The 22,185-nt window shown below is 49.1% G+C and overlaps 1 protein-coding gene across 1 annotated transcript in view; it reads right to left on the bottom strand.

The window, feature by feature from the left end:
• LOC145338678 (uncharacterized) overlaps window positions 1-22,185 on the bottom strand; it is a 62,081-nt gene that overhangs the window by 5,764 nt on the left and 34,132 nt on the right. Inside the window, 5 exon segments of the mRNA XM_080183066.1 lie at window positions 1,319-1,443; window positions 3,514-3,577; window positions 4,965-5,058; window positions 6,160-6,321; window positions 9,220-9,320. Coding sequence (XP_080039192.1) covers window positions 1,319-1,443; window positions 3,514-3,577; window positions 4,965-5,058; window positions 6,160-6,321; window positions 9,220-9,320 — 546 coding nt within the window.

The raw sequence follows: 22,185 nt of genomic DNA, 5'->3' as shown, positions 1-22,185 counted from the left end.
GCTCCCTCAGCACTGACCCTCTGACAGTGCGGCGCTCCCTCAGCACTGACCCTCTGACAGTGCGGCGCTCCCTCAGCACTGACCCTCTGACAGTGCGGCGCTCCCTCAGCACTGACCCTCTGACAGTGCGGCGCTCCCTCAGCACTGACCCTCTGACAGTGCGGCGCTCCCTCAGCACTGACCCTCTGACAGTGCGGCGCTCCCTCAGCACTGACCCTCTGACAGTGCGGCGCTCCCTCAGCACTGACCCTCTGACAGTGCGGCGCTCCCTCAGCACTGACCCTCTGACAGTGCGGCGCTCCCTCAGCACTGACCCTCTGACAGTGCGGCGCTCCCTCAGCACTGACCCTCTGACAGTGTGGCCAATTGCACCTGTCTCTACTACTGCCTCTGGCAGCTTGTTCCAGACACTCACCACCCTCTGTGTGAAACAATTGCCCCTCTGGACCCTTTTGTATCTCTCCCCTCTCACCTTAAACCTATGCTCTCTAGTTTTAGACTCCCCTACCTTTGGGGAAAAGATATTGACTATCTAGCTGATCTGTGCCCCTCATTATTTTATAGACCTCTATAAGATCACCCCTCAGCCTCCTACGCTCCAGAGAAAAAACTCCCAGTCTATCCAGCCTCTCCTTATAACTCAATCCATCAAGTCCCGGTAGCATCCTAGTAAGTCTTTTCTGCACTCTTTTTCTAGTTTAATAATATCCTTTCTATAATAGGGTGACCAGAACTGTACACAGTATTCCAAGTGTGGCCTTACCAATGTCTTGTACAACTTCAACAAGACATCCCAACTCCTGTATTCAATGTTCTGACCGATGAAACCAAGTATGTCGAATGCCTTCTTCACCACTCTGTCCACCTGTGACTCCACTTTCAAGGAGCTATGAACCTGTACCCCAAGATCTCTTTACTCTGTAACTCTCCCCAACGCCCTACCATTAACTGAGTAAGTCCTGCCCTGGTTCAATCAACCAAAATGCGTCTCCTCGCATTTGTCTAAATTAAACTCCATCTGCCATTCGTCAGCCCACTGGCCAAAACTACCTGCTCAAATTGGATAACAACCCACTGTCCCCCCATCAAACACTCCCAGGACAGGTGCAGCACGGGGTTAGATACAGAGTAAAGCTCCCTCTACACTGTCCCCCCATCAAACACTCCCAGGACAGGTACAGCACGGGGTTAGATACAGAGTAAAGCTCCCTCTACACTGTCCCCCCATCAAACACTCCCAGGACAGGTACAGCACGGGGTTAGATACACAGTAAATCTCCCTCTACATTTCACTGACAGTGCGTCCCGGGAATGTTACCTTGCTTCACTGCGTACTTGGACACTTTCCTTTGACCGTCCTTTTTCACACCGAGTCCATTTGGTTGCTTCTCCTCAGACTCCTCGCGCAACCCCGGGTCCAGCGGCGATTCCGAGTTGATTTTCCTGTGAATAAACAACACAGGTCAGTTAACCAAGGGAGACCCTCTTTAAACAGAGTCCCTGACGGAGAGACTCCCTCTTTAAACAGAGTCCCTGACGGAGAGACTCCCTCTTTAAACAGAGTCCCTGACGGAGAGACTCCCTCTTTAAACAGAGTCCCTGACGGAGAGACTCCCCCTTTAAACAGAGTCCCTGACGGAGAGACTCCCCCTTTAAACAGAGTCCCTGACGGAGAGACTCCCTCTTTAAACAGAGTCCCTGACGGAGAGACTCCCTCTTTAAACAGAGTCCCTGACGGAGAGACTCCCCCTTTAAACAGAGTCCCTGACGGAGAGACTCCCCCTTTAAACAGAGTCCCTGACGGAGAGACTCCCCCTTTAAACGCAGTCCCTGACGGAGAGACTCCCCCTTTAAACGCAGTCCCTGACAGAGAGACTCCCCCTTTAAACGCAGTCCCTGACGGAGAGACTCCCCCTTGAAGCAGAGTCCCCGACGGAGAGACTCCCCCTTTAAACAGAGTCCCCGACGGAGAGACTCCCCCTTTAAACAGAGTCCCCGACGGAGAGACTCCCCCTTTAAACAGAGTCCCCGACGGAGAGACTCCCCCTTTAAACAGAGTCCCCGACGGAGAGACTCCCCCTTTAAACAGAGTCCCCGACGGAGAGACTCCCTCTTTAAACAGAGTCCCTGACGGAGAGACTCCCCCTTTAAACAGAGTCCCTGACGGAGAGACTCCCCCTTTAAACAGAGTCCCTGACGGAGAGACTCCCTCTTTAAACAGAGTCCCTGACGGAGAGACTCCCTCTTTAAACAGAGTCCCTGACGGAGAGACTCCCCCTTTAAACAGAGTCCCTGACGGAGAGACTCCCCCTTTAAACAGAGTCCCTGACGGAGAGACTCCCCCTTTAAACGCAGTCCCTGACGGAGAGACTCCCCCTTTAAACGCAGTCCCTGACGGAGAGACTCCCCCTTTAAACGCAGTCCCTGACGGAGAGACTCCCCCTTGAAGCAGAGTCCCCGACGGAGAGACTCCCCCTTTAAACAGAGTCCCCGACGGAGAGACTCCCCCTTTAAACAGAGTCCCCGACGGAGAGACTCCCCCTTTAAACAGAGTCCCCGACGGAGAGACTCCCCCTTTAAACAGAGTCCCCGACGGAGAGACTCCCCCTTTAAACAGAGTCCCCGACGGAGAGACTCCCCCTTTAAACAGAGTCCCCGACGGAGAGACTCCCCCTTTAAACAGAGTCCCCGACGGAGAGACTCCCCCTTTAAACAGAGTCCCCGACGGAGAGACTCCCCCTTTAAACAGAGTCCCCGACGGAGAGACTCCCCCTTTAAACAGAGTCCCTGACGGAGAGACTCCCCCTTTAAACAGAGTCCCTGACGGAGAGACTCTCCCTTGAAGCAGAATCCCCGACGGAGAGACTCCTTCTTTAAACAGAGTCCCCGACGGAGAGACTCCCCCTTTAAACAGAGTCCCCGACGGAGAGACTCCCCCTTTAAACAGAGTCCCTGACGGAGAGACTCCCCCTTTAAACAGAGTCCCTGACGGAGAGACTCCCCCTTTAAACAGAGTCCCTGACGGAGAGACTCCCCCTTTAAACAGAGTCCCTGACGGAGAGACTCCCCCTTTAAACAGAGTCCCTGACGGAGAGACTCCCCCTTTAAACAGAGTCCCTGACGGAGAGACTCCCCCTTTAAACAGAGTCCCTGACGGAGAGACTCCCCCTTTAAACAGAGTCCCTGACGGAGAGACTCCCCCTTTAAACAGAGTCCCTGACGGAGAGACTCCCCCTTTAAACAGAGTCCCTGACGGAGAGACTCCCCCTTTAAACAGAGTCCCTGACGGAGAGACTCCCCCTTTAAACAGATTCCCTGACGGAGAGACTCCCTCTTTAAACAGAGTCCCTGACGGAGAGACTCCCCCTTTAAACAGAGTCCCTGACGGAGAGACTCCCCCTTTTCACAGAGTTACTGGGAGTGAGGATCACTTTCCAAAAGTGGTTGCTGATATTTTGGAGAGGGAAAGATTGAATGTTGAAGGTGAGATGTCAGTAAAATGGTTGTTCTTACCGTAATTCATTCGCTGCTGTGACGATTCTCTGTCGCACTTGTGAGGATTGTTTGATTTTATCCACTGTTGGAAATAATTTGGGAAGAGAGTGGTGAGTGCGGGAGCTCTTGGAGGAGTCAGGGTGGCAGGGTTTATTCAGGGTGCAGGCGTTGACGCCATTCTGTGAACCATCTCGATACGCTGATGGCCACAATCTATCGTTCTCTCACCCTGTCCCTTCCCCAGCCTGCACCAAACCCAGCTGTTCCCAAACTACTCCCCAATCCCTCACTCAGCACCCACACCTACACACCCCTCCCTATCTCTGTAACCCCCTCCAGCCCCGACACCCCTCCCTATCTCTGTAACCTCCTCCAGCCCCTACACCCCCTCCCTATCTCTGTAACCTCCTCCAGCCCCCTACACCCCCTCCCTATCTCAGTAACCTCCTCCAGCCCCCTACACCCCCTCCCTATCTCAGTAACCTCCTCCAGCCCCCTACACCCCCTCCCTATCTCAGTAACCTCCTCCAGCCCCCTACACCCCCTCCCTATCTCTGTAACCTCCTCCAGCTCCCTACACCCCCTCCCTATCTCTGTAACCCCCTCCAGGCCCTACACCCCCTCCCTATCTCTGTACCCCCTCCAGTCCCTACACCCCCTCCCTATCTCTGTAACCTCCTCCAGCCCCTACACCCACTCCCTATCTCAGTAACCTCCTCCAGCCCCCTACACCCCCTCCCTATCTCTGTAACCTCCTCCAGCCCCGTCACCCTATCTCTGTAACCTCCTCCAGCCCCTTCACCCCCTCCCTATCTCTTTAACCTTCTCCAGTCCCTACAACCCCTCCCTATCTCTGTAACCTCCTCCAGCCCCTACACCCCCTCCCTATCTCTGTAACCTCCTCCAGTCCCCTACACCCCTCCCTATCTCTGTAACCTCCTCCAGTCCCTACACCCCCTCCCTATCTCTGTAACCTCCTCCAGTCCCTACACCCCCTCCCTATCTCTGTAACCCCCTCCAGCCCCTACACCCCCTCCCTATCTCTGTAACCTCCTCCAGCCCCTACACCCCCTCCCTATCTCTGTAACCTCCTCCAGTCCCTACACCCCCTCCCTATCTCTGTAACCTCCTCCAGCCCCCTACACCCCTCCCTATCTCTGTAAACTCCTCCATCCCCTCGAGTGAGAGGGTTTTCTTCTCCAAAGGTACCCAGGGACACGGAGAAAAGGTGGCTCAAGGCAATTGGAACACAGATCAGAACATAAATGGTGGGATAGTATTGAGGGGCTGAAGCCTCCTCCTGTTCCTGTGTAACAGGCTGGAGAAGGGGCTGAATCCACCTCCCAGGTGTCTTAAGTCTGTGTGTTATTTTGGAGTGAGTTCTGATTACTCAGGCAGATGTGGAAACGATATCTGGATGTGAACACCTCGAAACAAGTCAGGGTGCGTCACAACAATGAGATACTCACAAATAAAGTCAGCAGGATTATAGTGAGGCGAGCAGTGGAGGCCAAGGGATGCAAAGAACTCCAGAATTTCAGATGATGGTCCATAGTACGCAATCTAAACACCAAGAAACAATTAGAAATGACAGTTTGTGTTCTCTATATCTAACCCTGTGCTGTACCTGTCCTGGGAGTGTTTGATGGGGGGACAGTGTAGAGGGAGCTTTACTCTGTATCTAACCCCGTGCTGTATCTGTCCTGGGAGTGTTTGATGGGGGACAGTGTCGAGGGAGCTTTACTCTGTATCTAACCCCGTGCTGTACCTGTCCTGGGAGTGTTTGATGGGGGACAGTGTCGAGGGAGCTTTACTCTGTATCTAACCCCGTGCTGTACCTGTCCTGGGAGTGTTTGATGGGGGACAGTGTCGAGGGAGCTTTACTCTGTATCTAACCCCGTGCTGTACCTGTCCTGGGAATGTTTGATGGGGACAGTGTAGAGGGAGCTTTACTCTGTATCTAACCCTGTGCTGTACCTGTCCTGGGAGTGTTTGATGGGGGACAGTGTAGAGGGAGCTTTACTCTGTATCTAACCCCGTGCTGTACCTGTCCTGGGAGTGTTTGATGGGGGGACAGTGTAGAGGGAGCTTTACCCTGTATCTAACCCCGTGCTGTACCTGTCCTGGGAGTGTTTGATGGGGGGACAGTGTAGAGGGAGCTTTACTCTGTATCTAACCCTGTGCTGTACCTGTCCCGGGAGTGTTTGATGGGGGGACAGTGTAGAGGGAGCTTTATTCTGTATCTAACCCCGTGCTGTACCTGTCCCGGGAGTGTTTGATGGGGGGACAGTGTAGAGGGAGCTTTACTCTGTATCTAACCCCGTGCTGTACCTGTCCCGGGAGTGTTTGATGGGGGGACAGTGTAGAGGGAGCTTTACTCTGTATCTAACCCCGTGCTGTACCTGTCCCGGGAGTGTTTGATGGGGGGACAGTGTAGAGGGAGCTTTACTCTGTATCTAACCCCGTGCTGTACCTGTCCCGGGAGTGTTTGATGGGGGGACAGTGTAGAGGGAGCTTTACTCTGTATCTAACCCCGTGCTGTACCTGTCCTGGGAGTGTTTGATGGGGACAGTGTAGAGGGAGCTTTACTCTGTATCTAACCCCGTGCTGCCCCTGTCCTGGGAGTGTTTGATGTTGAAACTGTGTTGTCTTAGACACACGCACCTCTCCGTCGCTCATGAGGAGGAGTTTGTCAAACATGTGATAAATCTGGGAGGAGGGCTGGTGAATGGATGAAACCACAGTCTTGCGATGCTTTTCCACGTAACTCTTTAGAGTAGAGCAGAGGCTGTACGCTGTGCTGGAGTCCAAGCCAGAGGTGGGCTCCTGTCGTGGAGAACATTGAGAAATATCAGCCTCGCCTCTGACATTCCAGGTGGAGAGAATGTTTGCCGCAATGGAGGGGATGAGAAGCATCACCGTAGAGATACAGGAGAAGGAGCGAAGGGAGACCGTGAGGAAGGGGGGTAGTGAGATAGAGCGCTACTTTGAAGGATATAATGGAATTTTTTTTACATATTCTAGTCTTGTACCTGCTGGAGTTTCAAAGGCGACTTGGTCACAGAATCCAACAATACAGAAGGAGTCCATTCAGCCCAGAGAGGCTGCACCAGCAATAATTCCACCAAAGCACCATCGCTTAACCCCACATATTTACCCTGCCAATCCCCTAAAACTAAGGGACAATTTAGCATGGCCAATCGACCTAACGTGCACACCTTTGGACTGTGGAAGAACACCCGGAGGAAACTCATGATCAAATCGTCTAAGAGCCTGATGGGTCCGGACAGTGTGGACGTGGAGAGGATGTTTCCCCTTGTGGGAGATTTGGGATGCGGGGGGTCACTGTTTAAAAATAAGGGACAGTCCATTGCAGATGGAGAGGGGGAGAAATGTTTTCTCTCAGAGGGTGCAGAGTTTCCGGAACTTTCTTCCTCTGTAAATATTTCCAAGACAGAGTGAGATAGAACCTTGAATAACGAGGGGGTGAAAGGTTATCCGGGGTCGGCAGGGATGCGGGGTCAAGGGTCACTGTCAGATCAGCTGCGATCTTATTGAGTGGGTTAGCAGGCTTGAGGGGCAGAGTGGCTTCCTCTTGCTCATGTCTCCACACAATTAAGATCACCAGATGTTGGGGAGTATGGGTTAGGAGTTGGGTGGCCAATGGGAAGCAGAGAGCCAGGACAAATTGGTCTTTTTAGGATTGAGATGGGACAGCCAGTGATGGAGCACAGGAACCCCAGTCAGGGTCTCAACTAGTCACCATTTCAGCCAACGACTTGATAGAGGGACAGAACTCACTGATAACACCAACATGGCAACAGGAGGAGGCCGTTTGGCCCTTCCAGCCTGCCCCACCATTCATTTTGATCATGGCTGATCATCCAATCCAATATCCTGATCCCCCCTTCCTCCCCCTCCCCCATATCCCTCGATCCCTTTTGCCCCCAAGAGCGAAATCTAATTTCTTCCTGAAATCACACAACGTTTTGGCCTCAACTACTTTCTGTGGGAGTATATAGTTGCGTTGGCAACAGTGCAGAGGAGGATAACTGGGCTGATTCATGGACAGAGGAATGGGACATGTGTGTCGCTGGTTGGGTCAGTATTTATTGCCCAATCCTAGTTACCCCCTGGAGAGTAGTTGAGAGTCACCCACATTGCTGTGTCTCTGGAGTCCCATGTAGGCCAGACCGGGGTAAGGACGGCCAATTTCCCTCCCTAAAGGGAACCAGATGGGTTTTTCCCACAATGGGCCATCAGTAGATTCTTAATCCCAGATATTTTTTATTGAATTCACATTCCACCATCTGCCGTGGTGGGATTCGAACCCGGGTCCCCCAGAACATGAGCTGAGTTGCTTGGATTAATAGTACAGCGACAATACCACCTGGCCATCGCCTCCCCGGGAGAGGCTGAGCAGCCTTGGGGCCTGTTGTTGGAGTTTGGAAGATTGAGAGTCCTTCTTATTGGAGTGCATTCAATCCTGGAGGGCTGAGGAGGGTGGGCACTAAGAGAATGTTTTAGGGGTGCGGGAGTGGTCCAGAACGAGAGGGAGAAGGGCACTGTTTGAGAATGAGGGTTTCCCAGTGACTCTGGAGATGAGAAAGGAACTTCTTCCCCGGGAAGATGGAGTGTGTGGCGTTCTCTTCCGCAGAGAGGGGGAAAGCATCTGTCTACACTTCCCGCTGCCTCGGGGAAAAGCAGCCGGGATAATCAAGGACCCCCCCCACACACACCCCGGACATTCTCTCTTCCACCTTCTTCCATCAGGAAAAAGATACAAAAGTCTGAGGTCCCGTACCGACCGACTCAAGAACAGCTTCTTCCCTGCTGCTGTCAGACTCTTGAATGGACCGACCTCACATTAAGCTGATCTTTCTCTACACCCTCGCTGTGACTGTAACACTACATTCTTTGATTTGATTCATTATTGTCATATATATTAACGTAGAGTGAAAAGTATTGTTTCTCGCGCGCTGTACAGACAAAGCATACCGTTCATAGAGAAGGAAAGGAGAGGGTGCAGAATGTAGTGTTACAGTCACAGCGAGGGTGTAGAGAAAGATCAGCTTAATGCGAGGTAGGTCCATTCAAAAGTCTGACAGCAGCAGGGAAGAAGCTGTTCTTGAGTCGGTCGGTACGGGACCTCAGACTTTTGTACCTTTTTCCCCAATGGAAGAAGGTGGAAGAGAGAATGTCCGGGGTGTGTGTGGGGGGGGGGGTCCTTGATTATACCGGCTGCTTTTCCCCGAGGCAGCGGGAAGTGTAGACAGAGTCAATGGATGGGAGGCTGGTTTGTGTGATGGGATTGGGGGCTACATTCACCACCCTTTGTAGTTCCTTGCGGTCTTGGGCAGAGCAGGAGCCCAGACCGAGCTGTGATCCAACCAGAAAGAATGCTTTCTATGGGGGGCATCTGTAAAAGTTGGGGAGAGTCCGTAGCGGACATGCCAAATTTCTGCACCTGTCTTTCCTTCTCCCCTCTGTACTCGATGAACAGTATGCTCTGTCTGAAAAATGCCCAGGAAACAATACTTTTCACTGCGGCCCAATACTTGTGACAATAATAAATCAAATCAAAGATGGCAAGTGGGGGAGTGTGGCAGGAGACAGAGGGGGAGAAGTAGACACAGAGTGTTGAAAGGTAAGATTGAGGGACAGGGATGGAAGGAGAGGGGGGGGGGGGCAGGTAACAGGAAGCAAGACGGAGGAGAGACTTACATCCAACAACATGACAGCCGGGTCAGAGAGAAGCTCGCAAGCGATATTCGCCCGTTTCCGCTCTCCTCCTGAGACGCCACGCGAAAAATCATCACCAATCACTGTCCAGGAGAGTGAGGACAGAGAAATCAGCGGGTTACAGAGAACACAAACTTCAACAGCAATAAGGAGGTTATCTTACTGGATTAATAATCCGGGGTACGGTAGTGTAGGGGTCACGTTACTGGATTAATAATCCAGGGTACGGTAGTGTAGGGGTCACGTTACTGGATTAATAATCCGGGGTACGGTAGTGTAGGGGTCACGTTACTGGATTAATAATCCAGGGTACGGTAGTGTAGGGGTCACGTTACTGGATTAATAATCCAGGGTACGGTAGTGTAGGGGTCACGTTACTGGATTAATAATCCGGGGTACGGTAGTGTAGGGGTCACGTTACTGGATTAATAATCCAGGGTACGGTAGTGTAGGGGTCACGTTACTGGATTAATAATCCAGGGTACGGTAGTGTAGGGGTCACGTTACTGGATTAATAATCCGGGGTACGGTAGTGTAGGGGTCACGTTACTGGATTAATAATCCAGGGTACGGTAGTGTAGGGGTCACGTTACTGGATTAATAATCCGGGGTACGGTAGTGTAGGGATCACGTTACTGGATTAATAATCCAGGGTACGGTAGTGTAGGGGATACGTTACTGGATTAATAATCCAGGGTACGGTAGTGTAGGGGATACGTTACTGGATTAATAATCCAGGGTACGGTAGTGTAGGGGATACGTTACTGGATTAATAATCCAGGGTACGGTAGTGTAGGGGTCACGTTACTGGATCAATAATCCGGGGTACGGTAGTGTAGGGGTCACGTTACTGGATTAATAATCCGGGGTACGGTAGTGTAGGGGTCACGTTACTGGATTAATAATCCGGGGTACGGTAGTGTAGGGGTCACGTTACTGGATTAATAATCCGGGGTACGGTAGTGTAGGGGTCACGTTACTGGATTAATAATCCGGGGTACGGTAGTGTAGGGGTCACGATACTGGATTAATAATCCAGGGTACGGTAGTGTAGGGGTCACGTTACTGGATTAATAATCCGGGGTACGGTAGTGTAGGGGTTACGTTACTGGATTAATAATCCAGGGTACGGTAGTGTAGGGGTCACGTTACTGGATTAATAATCCAGGGTACGGTAGTGTAGGGGTAGTGTAGGGGTCATGTGTCGAGTATAGGGCTAACGGGAGGACTTTGAATAGTGTGGATGAACAGAGGGATCTAGGTGTGTGTGTACATAGATCCCTGAAAGTTGGGAATCAAGTAGATAAGGTTGTCAAGAAGGCATACGGTGTCTTGGCGTTTATTGGTAGGGGGATTGAATTTAGGAGTCGCAGCGTCATGTTGCAACTGTACACTACTCTAGTGCGGCCGCACTTGGAGTACTGTGTGCAGTTCTGGTCCCCGCATTACAAGAAGGATGTGGAGGCGTTGGAGAGGGTGCAGAGGAGGTTTACTAGGATGTTGCCTGGTATGGTGGGGAGGTCCTATGAGGAGAGACTGAGGGATCTAGGGTTGTTTTCATTGGGAAGAAGGCGGCTAAGAGGGGATCTTATTGAAACATATAAGATGATTAGGGGTTTAGATAGGGTGGATAGTGATAGCCTTTTTCCTCGGATGGAGAAAGCTAGCACGAGGGGGCATGACTTTAAATTAAGGGGGGGTAGCTACAGGACGGATGTCAGGGGTAGGTTCTTTACCCAGCGGGTGGTGAGGGATTGGAATGCCCTGCCTGCTGCAGTTGTAGATGCGTCTAGTTTGCGGGCGTTTAAGAGATCTCTGGATAGGTTTATGGACGAAAAGGGATTGGTATAGGCTAGTGGGTCATTGTTTTTGTAACTGGTCGGCGCAACATCGTGGGCCGAAGGGCCTGTTCTGCGCTGTAATGTTCTATGTTCTATGTTCTATGTTCTATGTTCTATGATACTGGATTAATAATCCAGGGTACGGTAGTGTAGGGGTCACGTTACCGGATTAATAATCCAGGGTACGGTAGTGTAGGGATAACGTTACCGGATTAATAATCCGGGGTACGGTAGTGTAGGGGTCACGTTACTGGATTAATAATCCGGGGTACGGTAGTGTAGGGGTCACGTTACTGGATTAATAATCCAGGGTACGGTAGTGTAGGGGTCACGTTACTGGATTAATAATCCGGGGTACGGTAGTGTAGGGTCACGTTACTGGATTAATAATCCAGGGTACGGTAGTGTAGGGGTCACGTTACTGGATTAATAATCCAGGGTACGGTAGTGTAGGGGTCACGTTACTGGATTAATAATCCAGGGTACGGTAGTGTAGGGGTCACGTTACTGGATTAATAATCCAGGGTACGGTAGTGTAGGGGATACGTTACTGGATTAATAATCCAGGGTACGGTAGTGTAGGGGTCACGTTACTGGATTAATAATCCAGGGTACGGTAGTGTAGGGGTCACGTTACTGGATTAATAATCCAGGGTACGGTAGTGTAGGGGTCACGTTACCGGATTAATAATCCAGGGTACGGTAGTGTAGGGGTTATGTTACCGGATTAATAATCCGGGGTACGGTAGTGTAGGGGTCACGTTACTGGATTAATAATCCGGGGTACGGTAGTGTAGGGGTCACGTTACTGGATTAATAATCCGGGGTACGGTAGTGTAGGGGTCACGTTACTGGATTAATAATCCAGGGTACGGTAGTGTAGGGATCACGTTACCGGATTAATAATCCAGGGTACGGTAGTGTAGGGGTCATATTACTGGATTAATAATCCAGGGTACGGTAGTGTAGGGATCACGTTACTGGATTAATAATCCAGGGTACGGTAGTGTAGGGGTCATATTACTGGATTAATAATCCAGGGTACGGTAGTGTCGGGGTCACGTTACCGGATTAATAATCCAGGGTACGGTAGTGTAGGGGTCACGTTACTGGATTAATAATCCAGGGTACGGTAGTGTAGGGGTCACGTTACTGGATTAATAATCCGGGGTACGGGAGTGTAGGGATCACGTTACTGGATTAATAATCCGGGGTACGGTAGTGTAGGGGTCACGTTACTGGATTAATAATCCAGGGTACGGTAGTGTAGGGGTCACGTTACTGGATTAATAATCCGGGGTACGGTAGTGTAGGGGTCACGTTACTGGATTAATAATCCGGGGTACGGTAGTGTAGGGATCACGTTACTGGATTAATAATCCGGGGTACGGTAGTGTAGGGATCACGTTACTGGATTAATAATCCAGGGTACGGTAGTGTAGGGGATACGTTACTGGATTAATAATCCAGGGTACGGTAGTGTAGGGGTCACGTTACTGGATCAATAATCCGGGGTACGGTAGTGTAGGGGTCACGTTACTGGATCAATAATCCGGGGTACGGTAGTGTAGGGGTCACGTTACTGGATTAATAATCCGGGGTACGGTAGTGTAGGGGTCACGTTACTGGATTAATAATCCGGGGTACGGTAGTGTAGGGGTCACGTTACTGGATTAATAATCCGGGGTACGGTAGTGTAGGGGTCACGATACTGGATTAATAATCCGGGGTACGGTAGTGTAGGGGTCACGTTACTGGATTAATAATCCGGGGTACGGTAGTGTAGGGGTTACGTTACTGGATTAATAATCCAGGGTACGGTAGTGTAGGGATCACGTTACCGGATTAATAATCCAGGGTACGGTAGTGTAGGGGTCACGTTACTGGATTAATAATCCAGGGTACGGTAGTGTAGGGGTCACGTTACTGGATTAATAATCCAGGGTACGGTAGTGTAGGGGTCACGATACTGGATTAATAATCCAGGGTACGGTAGTGTAGGGGTCACGTTACCGGATTAATAATCCAGGGTACGGTAGTGTAGGGATCACGTTACCGGATTAATAATCCGGGGTACGGTAGTGTAGGGGTCACGTTACTGGATTAATAATCCGGGGTACGGTAGTGTAGGGGTCACGTTACTGGATTAATAATCCAGGGTACGGTAGTGTAGGGGTCACGTTACTGGATTAATAATCCAGGGTACGGTAGTGTAGGGGTCACGTTACTGGATTAATAATCCAGGGTACGGTAGTGTAGGGGTCACGTTACTGGATTAATAATCCAGGGTACGGTAGTGTAGGGGATACGTTACTGGATTAATAATCCAGGGTACGGTAGTGTAGGGGTCACGTTACTGGATTAATAATCCAGGGTACGGTAGTGTAGGGGTCACGTTACTGGATTAATAATCCAGGGTACGGTAGTGTAGGGGTCACGTTACCGGATTAATAATCCAGGGTACGGTAGTGTAGGGGTTATGTTACCGGATTAATAATCCAGGGTACGGTAGTGTAGGGGTCACGTTACCGGATTAATAATCCAGGGTACGGTAGTGTAGGGGTCACGTTACCGGATTAATAATCCAGGGTACGGTAGTGTAGGGATCACGTTACTGAATTAATAATCCAGGGTACGGTAGTGTAGGGGTCACGTTACTGAATTAATAATCCAGGGTACGGTAGTGTAGGGGTCACGTTACCGGATTAATAATCCAGGGTACGGTAGTGTAGGGGTCACGTTACCGGATTAATAATCCAGGGTACGGTAGTGTAGGGGTCACGTTACTGGATTAATAATCCAGGGTACGGTAGTGTAGGGGTCACGTTACTGGATTAATAATCCAGGGTACGGTAGTGTAGGGGTCACGTTACTGGATTAATAATCCAGGGTACGGTAGTGTAGGGGATACGTTACTGGATTAATAATCCAGGGTACGGTAGTGTAGGGGTCACGTTACTGGATTAATAATCCAGGGTACGGTAGTGTAGGGGTCACGTTACTGGATTAATAATCCAGGGTACGGTAGTGTAGGGGTCACGTTACCGGATTAATAATCCAGGGTACGGTAGTGTAGGGGTCACGTTACCGGATTAATAATCCAGGGTACGGTAGTGTAGGGGTCACGTTACCGGATTAATAATCCAGGGTACGGTAGTGTAGGGGTCACGTTACCGGATTAATAATCCAGGGTACGGTAGTGTAGGGATCACGTTACTGAATTAATAATCCAGGGTACGGTAGTGTAGGGGTCACGTTACTGAATTAATAATCCAGGGTACGGTAGTGTAGGGGTCACGTTACCGGATTAATAATCCAGGGTACGGTAGTGTAGGGGTCACGTTACCGGATTAATAATCCAGGGTACGGTAGTGTAGGGGTCACGTTACTGGATTAATAATCCAGGGTACGGTAGTGTAGGGGTCACGTTACTGGATTAATAATCCAGGGTACGGTAGTGTAGGGGATACGTTACCGGATTAATAATCCAGGGTACGGTAGTGTAGGGGTCACGTTACTGGATTAATAATCCAGGGTACGGTAGTGTAGGGGTCACGTTACCGGATTAATAATCCAGGATACGGTAGTGTAGGGATCACGTTACTGGATTAATAATCCGGGGTACGGTAGTGTAGGGATCACGTTACCGGATTAATAATCCAGGGTACGGTAGTGTAGGGGTCACGTTACTGGATTAATAATCCAGGGTACGGTAGTGTAGGAGTTACGTTACTGGATTAATAATCCGGGGTACGGTAGTGTAGGGGTCACGTTACTGGATTAATAATCCAGGGTACGGTAGTGTAGGGGATACGTTACCGGATTAATAATCCAGGGTACGGTAGTGTAGGGGTCACGTTACCGGATTAATAATCCGGGGTACGGTAGTGTAGGGGTCATGTTACTGGATTAATAATCCAGGGTACGGTAGTGTAGGGGTCACGTTACCGGATTAATAATCCGGGGTACGGTAGTGTAGGGGTCACGTTACCGGATTAATAATCCGGGGTACGGTAGTGTAGGGGTCACGTTACTGGATTAATAATCCAGGGTACAGTAGTGTAGGAGTCACGTTACTGGATTAATAATCCGGGGTACGGTAGTGTAGGGGTCACATTACCGGATTAATAATCCAGGGTACATTAGTGTAGGGATCACGTTACCGGATTAATAATCCAGGGTACGGTAGTGTAGGGGTCACGTTACCGGATTAATAATCCAGGGTACGGTAGTGTAGGGGTCACGTTACTGGATTAATAATCCAGGGTACGGTAGTGTAGGGGTCACGTTACCGGATTAATAATCCAGGGTACATTAGTGTAGGGATCACGTTACCGGATTAATAATCCAGGGAACGGTAGTGTAGGGGTCACGTTACTGGATTAATAATCCAGGGTACGGTAGTGTAGGGGTCACGTTACTGGATTAATAATCCGGGGTACGGTAGTGTAGGGATCACGTTACTGGATTAATAATCCAGGGTACGGTAGTGTAGGGATCACGTTACTGGATTAATAATCCAGGGTACGGTAGTGTAGGGGATACGCTACTGGATTAATACTCCAGGGTACGGTAGTGTAGGGGTCACGTTACTGGATTAATAATCCAGGGTACGGTAGTGTAGGGATCACGTTACTGGATTAATAATCCAGGGTACGGTAGTGTAGGGATCACGTTACTGGATTAATAATCCGGGGTACGGTAGTGTAGGGATCACGTTACTGGATTAATAATCCAGGGTACGGTAGTGTAGGGATCACGTTACTGGATTAATAATCCAGGGTACGGTAGTGTAGGGGATCACGTTACTGGATTAATAATCCGGGGTACGGTAGTGTAGGGATCACGTTACTGGATTAATAATCCAGGGTACGGTAGTGTAGGGATCACGTTACTGGATTAATAATCCGGGATACGGTAGTGTAGGGGTCACGTTACTGGATTAATAATCCAGGGTACGGTAGTGTAGGGGATACGTTACTGGATTAATAATCCGGGATACGGTAGTGTAGGGGTCACGTTACTGGATTAATAATCCAGGGTACAGTAGTGTAGGGATCATGTTACTGGATTAATAATCCAGGGTACGGTAGTGTCGGGGATACGTTACTGGATTAATAATCCAGGGTACGGTAGTGTAGGGGTCACGTTACTGGATTAATAATCCAGGGTACGGTAGTGTAGGGGTTGTGTTACTGGATTAATAATCCAGGGTACGGTAGTGTAGGGGTCACGTTACTGGATTAATAATCCAGGGTACGGTAGTGTAGGGGTCACGTTACTAGATAAATAGTCCGGGGTACGGTAGTATAGGGGTCACGTTACTGGATTAATAATCCAGGGTACGGTAGTGTAGGGGTCACGTTACTGGATTAATAATCCAGGGTACATTAGTGTAAGGGTCACGTTACTGGATTAATAATCCAGGGTACGGTAGTGTAGGGGTTACGTTACTGGATTAATAATCCAGGGTACATTAGTGTAAGGGTCACGTTACTGGATTAATAATCCAGGGTACGGTAGTGTAGGGGTCACGTTACTGGATTAATAATCCAGGGTACATTAGTGTAAGGGTCACGTTACTGGATTAATAATCCAGGGTACGGTAGTGTAGGGGTTACGTTACTGGATTAATAATCCGGGGTACGGTAGTGTAGGGGTTACGTTACTGGATTAATAATCCAGGGTACGGTAGTGTAGGGGTCACGTTACTGGATTAATAATCCAGGGTACGGTAGTGTACGGGTCACTTTACCGGATTAATAATCCGGGGTACGGTAGTGTAGGGGTCACGTTACTGGATTAATAATCCAGGGTACTGTAGTGTAGGGGTCATGTTACTGGATTAATAATCCAGGGTACATTCGTGTAAGGGTCACGTTACTGGATTAATAATCCAGGGTACGGTAGTGTAGGGGTCACGTTACTGGATTAATAATCCAGGGTACGGTAGTGTAGGGGTCACGTTACTGGATTAATAATCCAGGGTACGGTAGTGTAGGGGTCACGTTACCGGATTAATAATCCAGGGTACGGTAGTGTAGGGGTTACGTTACTGGATTAATAATCCGGGGTACGGTAGTGCAGGGGTCACGTTACTGGATTAATAATCCAGGGTACGGTAGTGTAGGGGTCACATTACTGGATTAATAATCCAGGGTACGGTAGTGTAGGGGTCACGTTACCGGATTAATAATCCAGGGTACGGTAGTGTAGGGGTCACGTTACCGGATTAATAATCAAGGGTACGGTAGTGTAGGGGTCACGTTACTGGATTAATAATCCGGGGTACGGTAGTGTAGGGGTCACGTTACTGGATTAATAATCCAGGGTACGGTAGTGTAGGGGTCACGTTACTGGATTAATAATCCAGGGCACGGTAGTGTAGGGGTCATGTTACTGGATTAATAATCCAGGGTCCGGTAGTGTAGGGGTTACGTTAACGGATTAATAATCCAGGGTACGGTAGTGTAGGGGTCACGTTACTGGATTAATAATTCAGGGTACGGTAGTGTAGGGGTCACGTTACTGGATTAATAATCCAGGGTACGGTAGTGTAGGGGTCACGTTACTGGATTAATAATCCAGGGTACGGTAGTGTAGGGGTCACGTTACTGGATTAATAATCCAGGGTACGGTAGTGTAGGGGTCACATTACTGGATTAATAATCCAGGGTACGGTAGTGTAGGGGTCACATTACTGGATTAATAATCCAGGGTACGGTAGTGTAGGGGTCACGTTACTGGATTAATAATCCAGGGTACAGTAGTGTAGGGGTCACGTTACTGGATTAATAATCCAGGGTACGGTAGTGTCAGGGTCACGTTACTGGGTTAATAATCCAGGGTACGGTAGTGTAGGGGTTACGTTACTGGATTAATAATCCAGGGTACGGTAGTGTCGGGGTCACGTTACTGGATTAATAATCCAGGGTACGGTAGTGTAGGGGTCACGTTACCGGATTAATAACCCAGGGTACGGTAGTGTAGGGGTTATGTTACCGGATTAATAATCCAGGGTACGGTAGTGTAGGGGTCACGTTACTGGATTAATAATCCAGGGTACGGTAGTGTAGGGGTCACGTTACTGGATTAATAATCCAGGGTACGGTAGTGTAGGGATCACGTTACCGGATTAATAATCCAGGGTACGGTAGTGTAGGGGTTATGTTACCGGATAAATAATCCAGGGTACGGTAGTGTAGGGGTCACGTTACTGGATTAATAATCCAGGGTACGGTAGTGTAGGGGTCACGTTACTGGATTAATAATCCAGGGTACGGTAGTGTAGGGGTCACGTTACCGGATTAATAACCCAGGGTACGGTAGTGTAGGGGTTATGTTACCGGATTAATAATCCAGGGTACGGTAGTGTAGGGGTCACGTTACTGGATTAATAATCCAGGGTACGGTAGTGTAGGGGTCACGTTACTGGATTAATAATCCAGGGTACGGTAGTGTAGGGGTTATGTTACCGGATTAATAATCCAGGGTACGGTAGTGTAGGGGTCACGTTACTGGATTAATAATCCAGGGTACGGTAGTGTAGGGGTCACGTTACTGGATTAATAATCCAGGGTACGGTAGTGTAGGGGTCACGTTACTGGATTAATAATCCAGGGTACGGTAGTGTAGGGGTCACATTACCGGATTAATAATCCAGGGTACGGTAGTGTAGGGGTCACGTTACCGGATTAATAATCCAGGGTACGGTAGTGTAGGGGTTACGTTACTGGATTAATAATCCAGGGTACGGTAGTGTCGGGGTCACGTTACTGGATTAAAATCCAGGGTACGGTAGTGTATGGGTCACGTTACTGGATTAATAATCCAGGGTACGGTAGTGTAGGGGTCACGTTACTGGATTAATAATCCGGGGTACGGTAGTGTAGGGGTCACGTTACTGGATTAATAATCCAGGGTACGGTAGTGTAGGGGTCACGTTACTGGATTAATAATCCAGGGTACGGTAGTGTAGGGGTCACGTTACTGGATTAATAATCCAGGGTACGGTAGTGTAGGGGTCACGTTACTGGATTAATAATCCAGGGTACGGTAGTGTATGGGTCACGTTACTGGATTAATAATCCAGGGTACGGTAGTGTAGGGTCACGTTACTGGATTAATAATCCAGGGTACGGTAGTGTAGGGGATACGTTACTGGATTAATAATCCAGGGTACGGTAGTGTAGGGGATACGTTATTGGATTAATAATCCAGGGTACGGTAGTGTAGGGGATACGTTACTGGATTAATAATCCAGGGTACGGTAGTGTAGGGGTCACATTACTGGATTAATAATCCAGGGTACGGTAGTGTAGGGGATACGTTACTGGATTAATAATCCAGGGTACGGTAGTGTAGGGGATACGTTACTGGATTAATAATCCAGGGTACGGTAGTGTAGGGGTCACGTTACTGGATTAATAATCCGGGGTACGGTAGTGTAGGGGTAACGTCACTGGATTAATAATCCGGGGTACGGTAGTGTAGGGGTCACGTCACTGGATTAATAATCCGGGGTACGGTAGTGTAGGGGTCACGTTACTGGATTAATAATCCAGGGTACGGAAGTGTAGGGGTCACGTTACTGGATTAATAATCCAGGGTACGGTAGTGTAGGGGATACGTCACTGGATTAATAATCCAGGGTACGGTAGTGTAGGGGTCACGTTACTGGATTAATAATCCAGGGTACGGTAGTGTAGGGGTCACGTTACTGGATTAATAATCCAGGGTACGGTAGTGTAGGTGTCAGGTTACTGGATTAATAATCCAGGGTACGGTAGTGTAGGGATCACGTTACTGGATTAATAATCCGGGGTACGGTAGTGTAGGGGTCACGTTACTGGATTAATAATCCGGGGTACGGTAGTGTAGGGGTCACGTTACTGGATTAATAATCCAGGGTACGGTAGTGTAGGGGTTATGTTACCGGATTAATAATCCGGGGTACGGTAGTGTAGGGGTCACGTTACTGGATTAATAATCCGGGGTACGGTAGTGTAGGGGTCACGTTACTGGATTAATAATCCGGGGTACGGTAGTGTAGGGGTCACGTTACCGGATTAATAATCCAGGGTACGGTAGTGTAGGGGTTATGTTACTGGATTAATAATCCAGGGTACGGTAGTGTAGGGGTCACGTTACTGGATTAATAATCCAGGGTACGGTAGTGTAGGGGTCACGTTACCGGATTAATAATCCAGGGTACGGTAGTGTAGGGGTCACGTTACCGGATTAATAATCCAGGGTACGGTAGTGTAGGGGTCACGTTACTGAATTAATAATCCAGGGTACGGTAGTGTAGGGGTCACGTTACCGGATTAATAATCCAGGATACAGTAGTGTAGGGATCACGTTACTGGATTAATAATCCGGGGTACGGTAGTGTAGGGATCACGTTACCGGATTAATAATCCAGGGTACGGTAGTGTAGGAGTCACGTTACTGGATTAATAATCCAGCGTACTGTAGTGTAGGAGTTACGTTACTGGATTAATAATCCGGGGTACGGTAGTGTAGGGGTCACGTTACCGGATTAATAATCCGGGGTACGGTAGTGTAGGGGTCACGTTACTGGATTAATAATCCAGGGTACGGTAGTGTAGGGGTCACGTTACCGGATTAATAATCCGGGGTACGGTAGTGTAGGGGTCACGTTACCGGATTAATAATCCGGGGTACGGTAGTGTAGGGGTCACGTTACTGGATTAATAATCCAGGGTACGGTAGTGTAGGGGTCACGTTACTGGATTAATAATCCAGGGTACGGTAGTGTAGGGGTCACGTTACCGGATTAATAACCCAGGGTACGGTAGTGTAGGGGTTATGTTACCGGATTAATAATCCAGGGTACGGTAGTGTAGGGGTCACGTTACTGGATTAATAATCCAGGGTACGGTAGTGTAGGGGTCACGTTACTGGATTAATAATCCAGGGTACGGTAGTGTAGGGGTTATGTTACCGGATTAATAATCCAGGGTACGGTAGTGTAGGGGTCACGTTACTGGATTAATAATCCAGGGTACGGTAGTGTAGGGGTCACGTTACTGGATTAATAATCCAGGGTACGGTAGTGTAGGGGTCACGTTACTGGATTAATAATCCAGGGTACGGTAGTGTAGGGGTCACATTACCGGATTAATAATCCAGGGTACGGTAGTGTAGGGGTCACGTTACCGGATTAATAATCCAGGGTACGGTAGTGTAGGGGTTACGTTACTGGATTAATAATCCAGGGTACGGTAGTGTCGGGGTCACGTTACTGGATTAAAATCCAGGGTACGGTAGTGTATGGGTCACGTTACTGGATTAATAATCCAGGGTACGGTAGTGTAGGGGTCACGTTACTGGATTAATAATCCGGGGTACGGTAGTGTAGGGGTCACGTTACTGGATTAATAATCCAGGGTACGGTAGTGTAGGGGTCACGTTACTGGATTAATAATCCAGGGTACGGTAGTGTAGGGGTCACGTTACTGGATTAATAATCCAGGGTACGGTAGTGTAGGGGTCACGTTACTGGATTAATAATCCAGGGTACGGTAGTGTATGGGTCACGTTACTGGATTAATAATCCAGGGTACGGGAGTGTAGGGTCACGTTACTGGATTAATAATCCAGGGTACGGTAGTGTAGGGGATACGTTACTGGATTAATAATCCAGGGTACGGTAGTGTAGGGGATACGTTATTGGATTAATAATCCAGGGTACGGTAGTGTAGGGGATACGTTACTGGATTAATAATCCGGGGTACGGTAGTGTAGGGGATACGTTACTGGATTAATAATCCGGGGTACGGTAGTGTAGGGGTCACGTTACTGGATTAATAATCCAGGGTACGGTAGTGTAGGGGATACGTTACTGGATTAATAATCCAGGGTACGGTAGTGTAGGGGTCACGTTACTGGATTAATAATCCGGGGTACGGTAGTGTAGGGGTAACGTCACTGGATTAATAATCCAGGGTACGGTAGTGTAGGGGTCACATTACTGGATTAATAATCCAGGGGACGGTAGTGTAGGGGATACGTTACTGGATTAATAATCCAGGGTACGGTAGTGTAGGGGATACGTTACTGGATTAATAATCCAGGGTACGGT

This window comes from Carcharhinus amblyrhynchos, unplaced genomic scaffold, assembly GCF_965287045.1.
Source record: "Carcharhinus amblyrhynchos unplaced genomic scaffold, sCarAmb.v2.hapA chromosome_139, whole genome shotgun sequence".
Classification (NCBI taxonomy): Eukaryota; Metazoa; Chordata; class Chondrichthyes; order Carcharhiniformes; family Carcharhinidae; genus Carcharhinus; species Carcharhinus amblyrhynchos.
The sequence above is the reverse complement of the archived record's forward strand: the minus strand, read 5'-3'. Positions and strand labels throughout refer to the sequence as shown.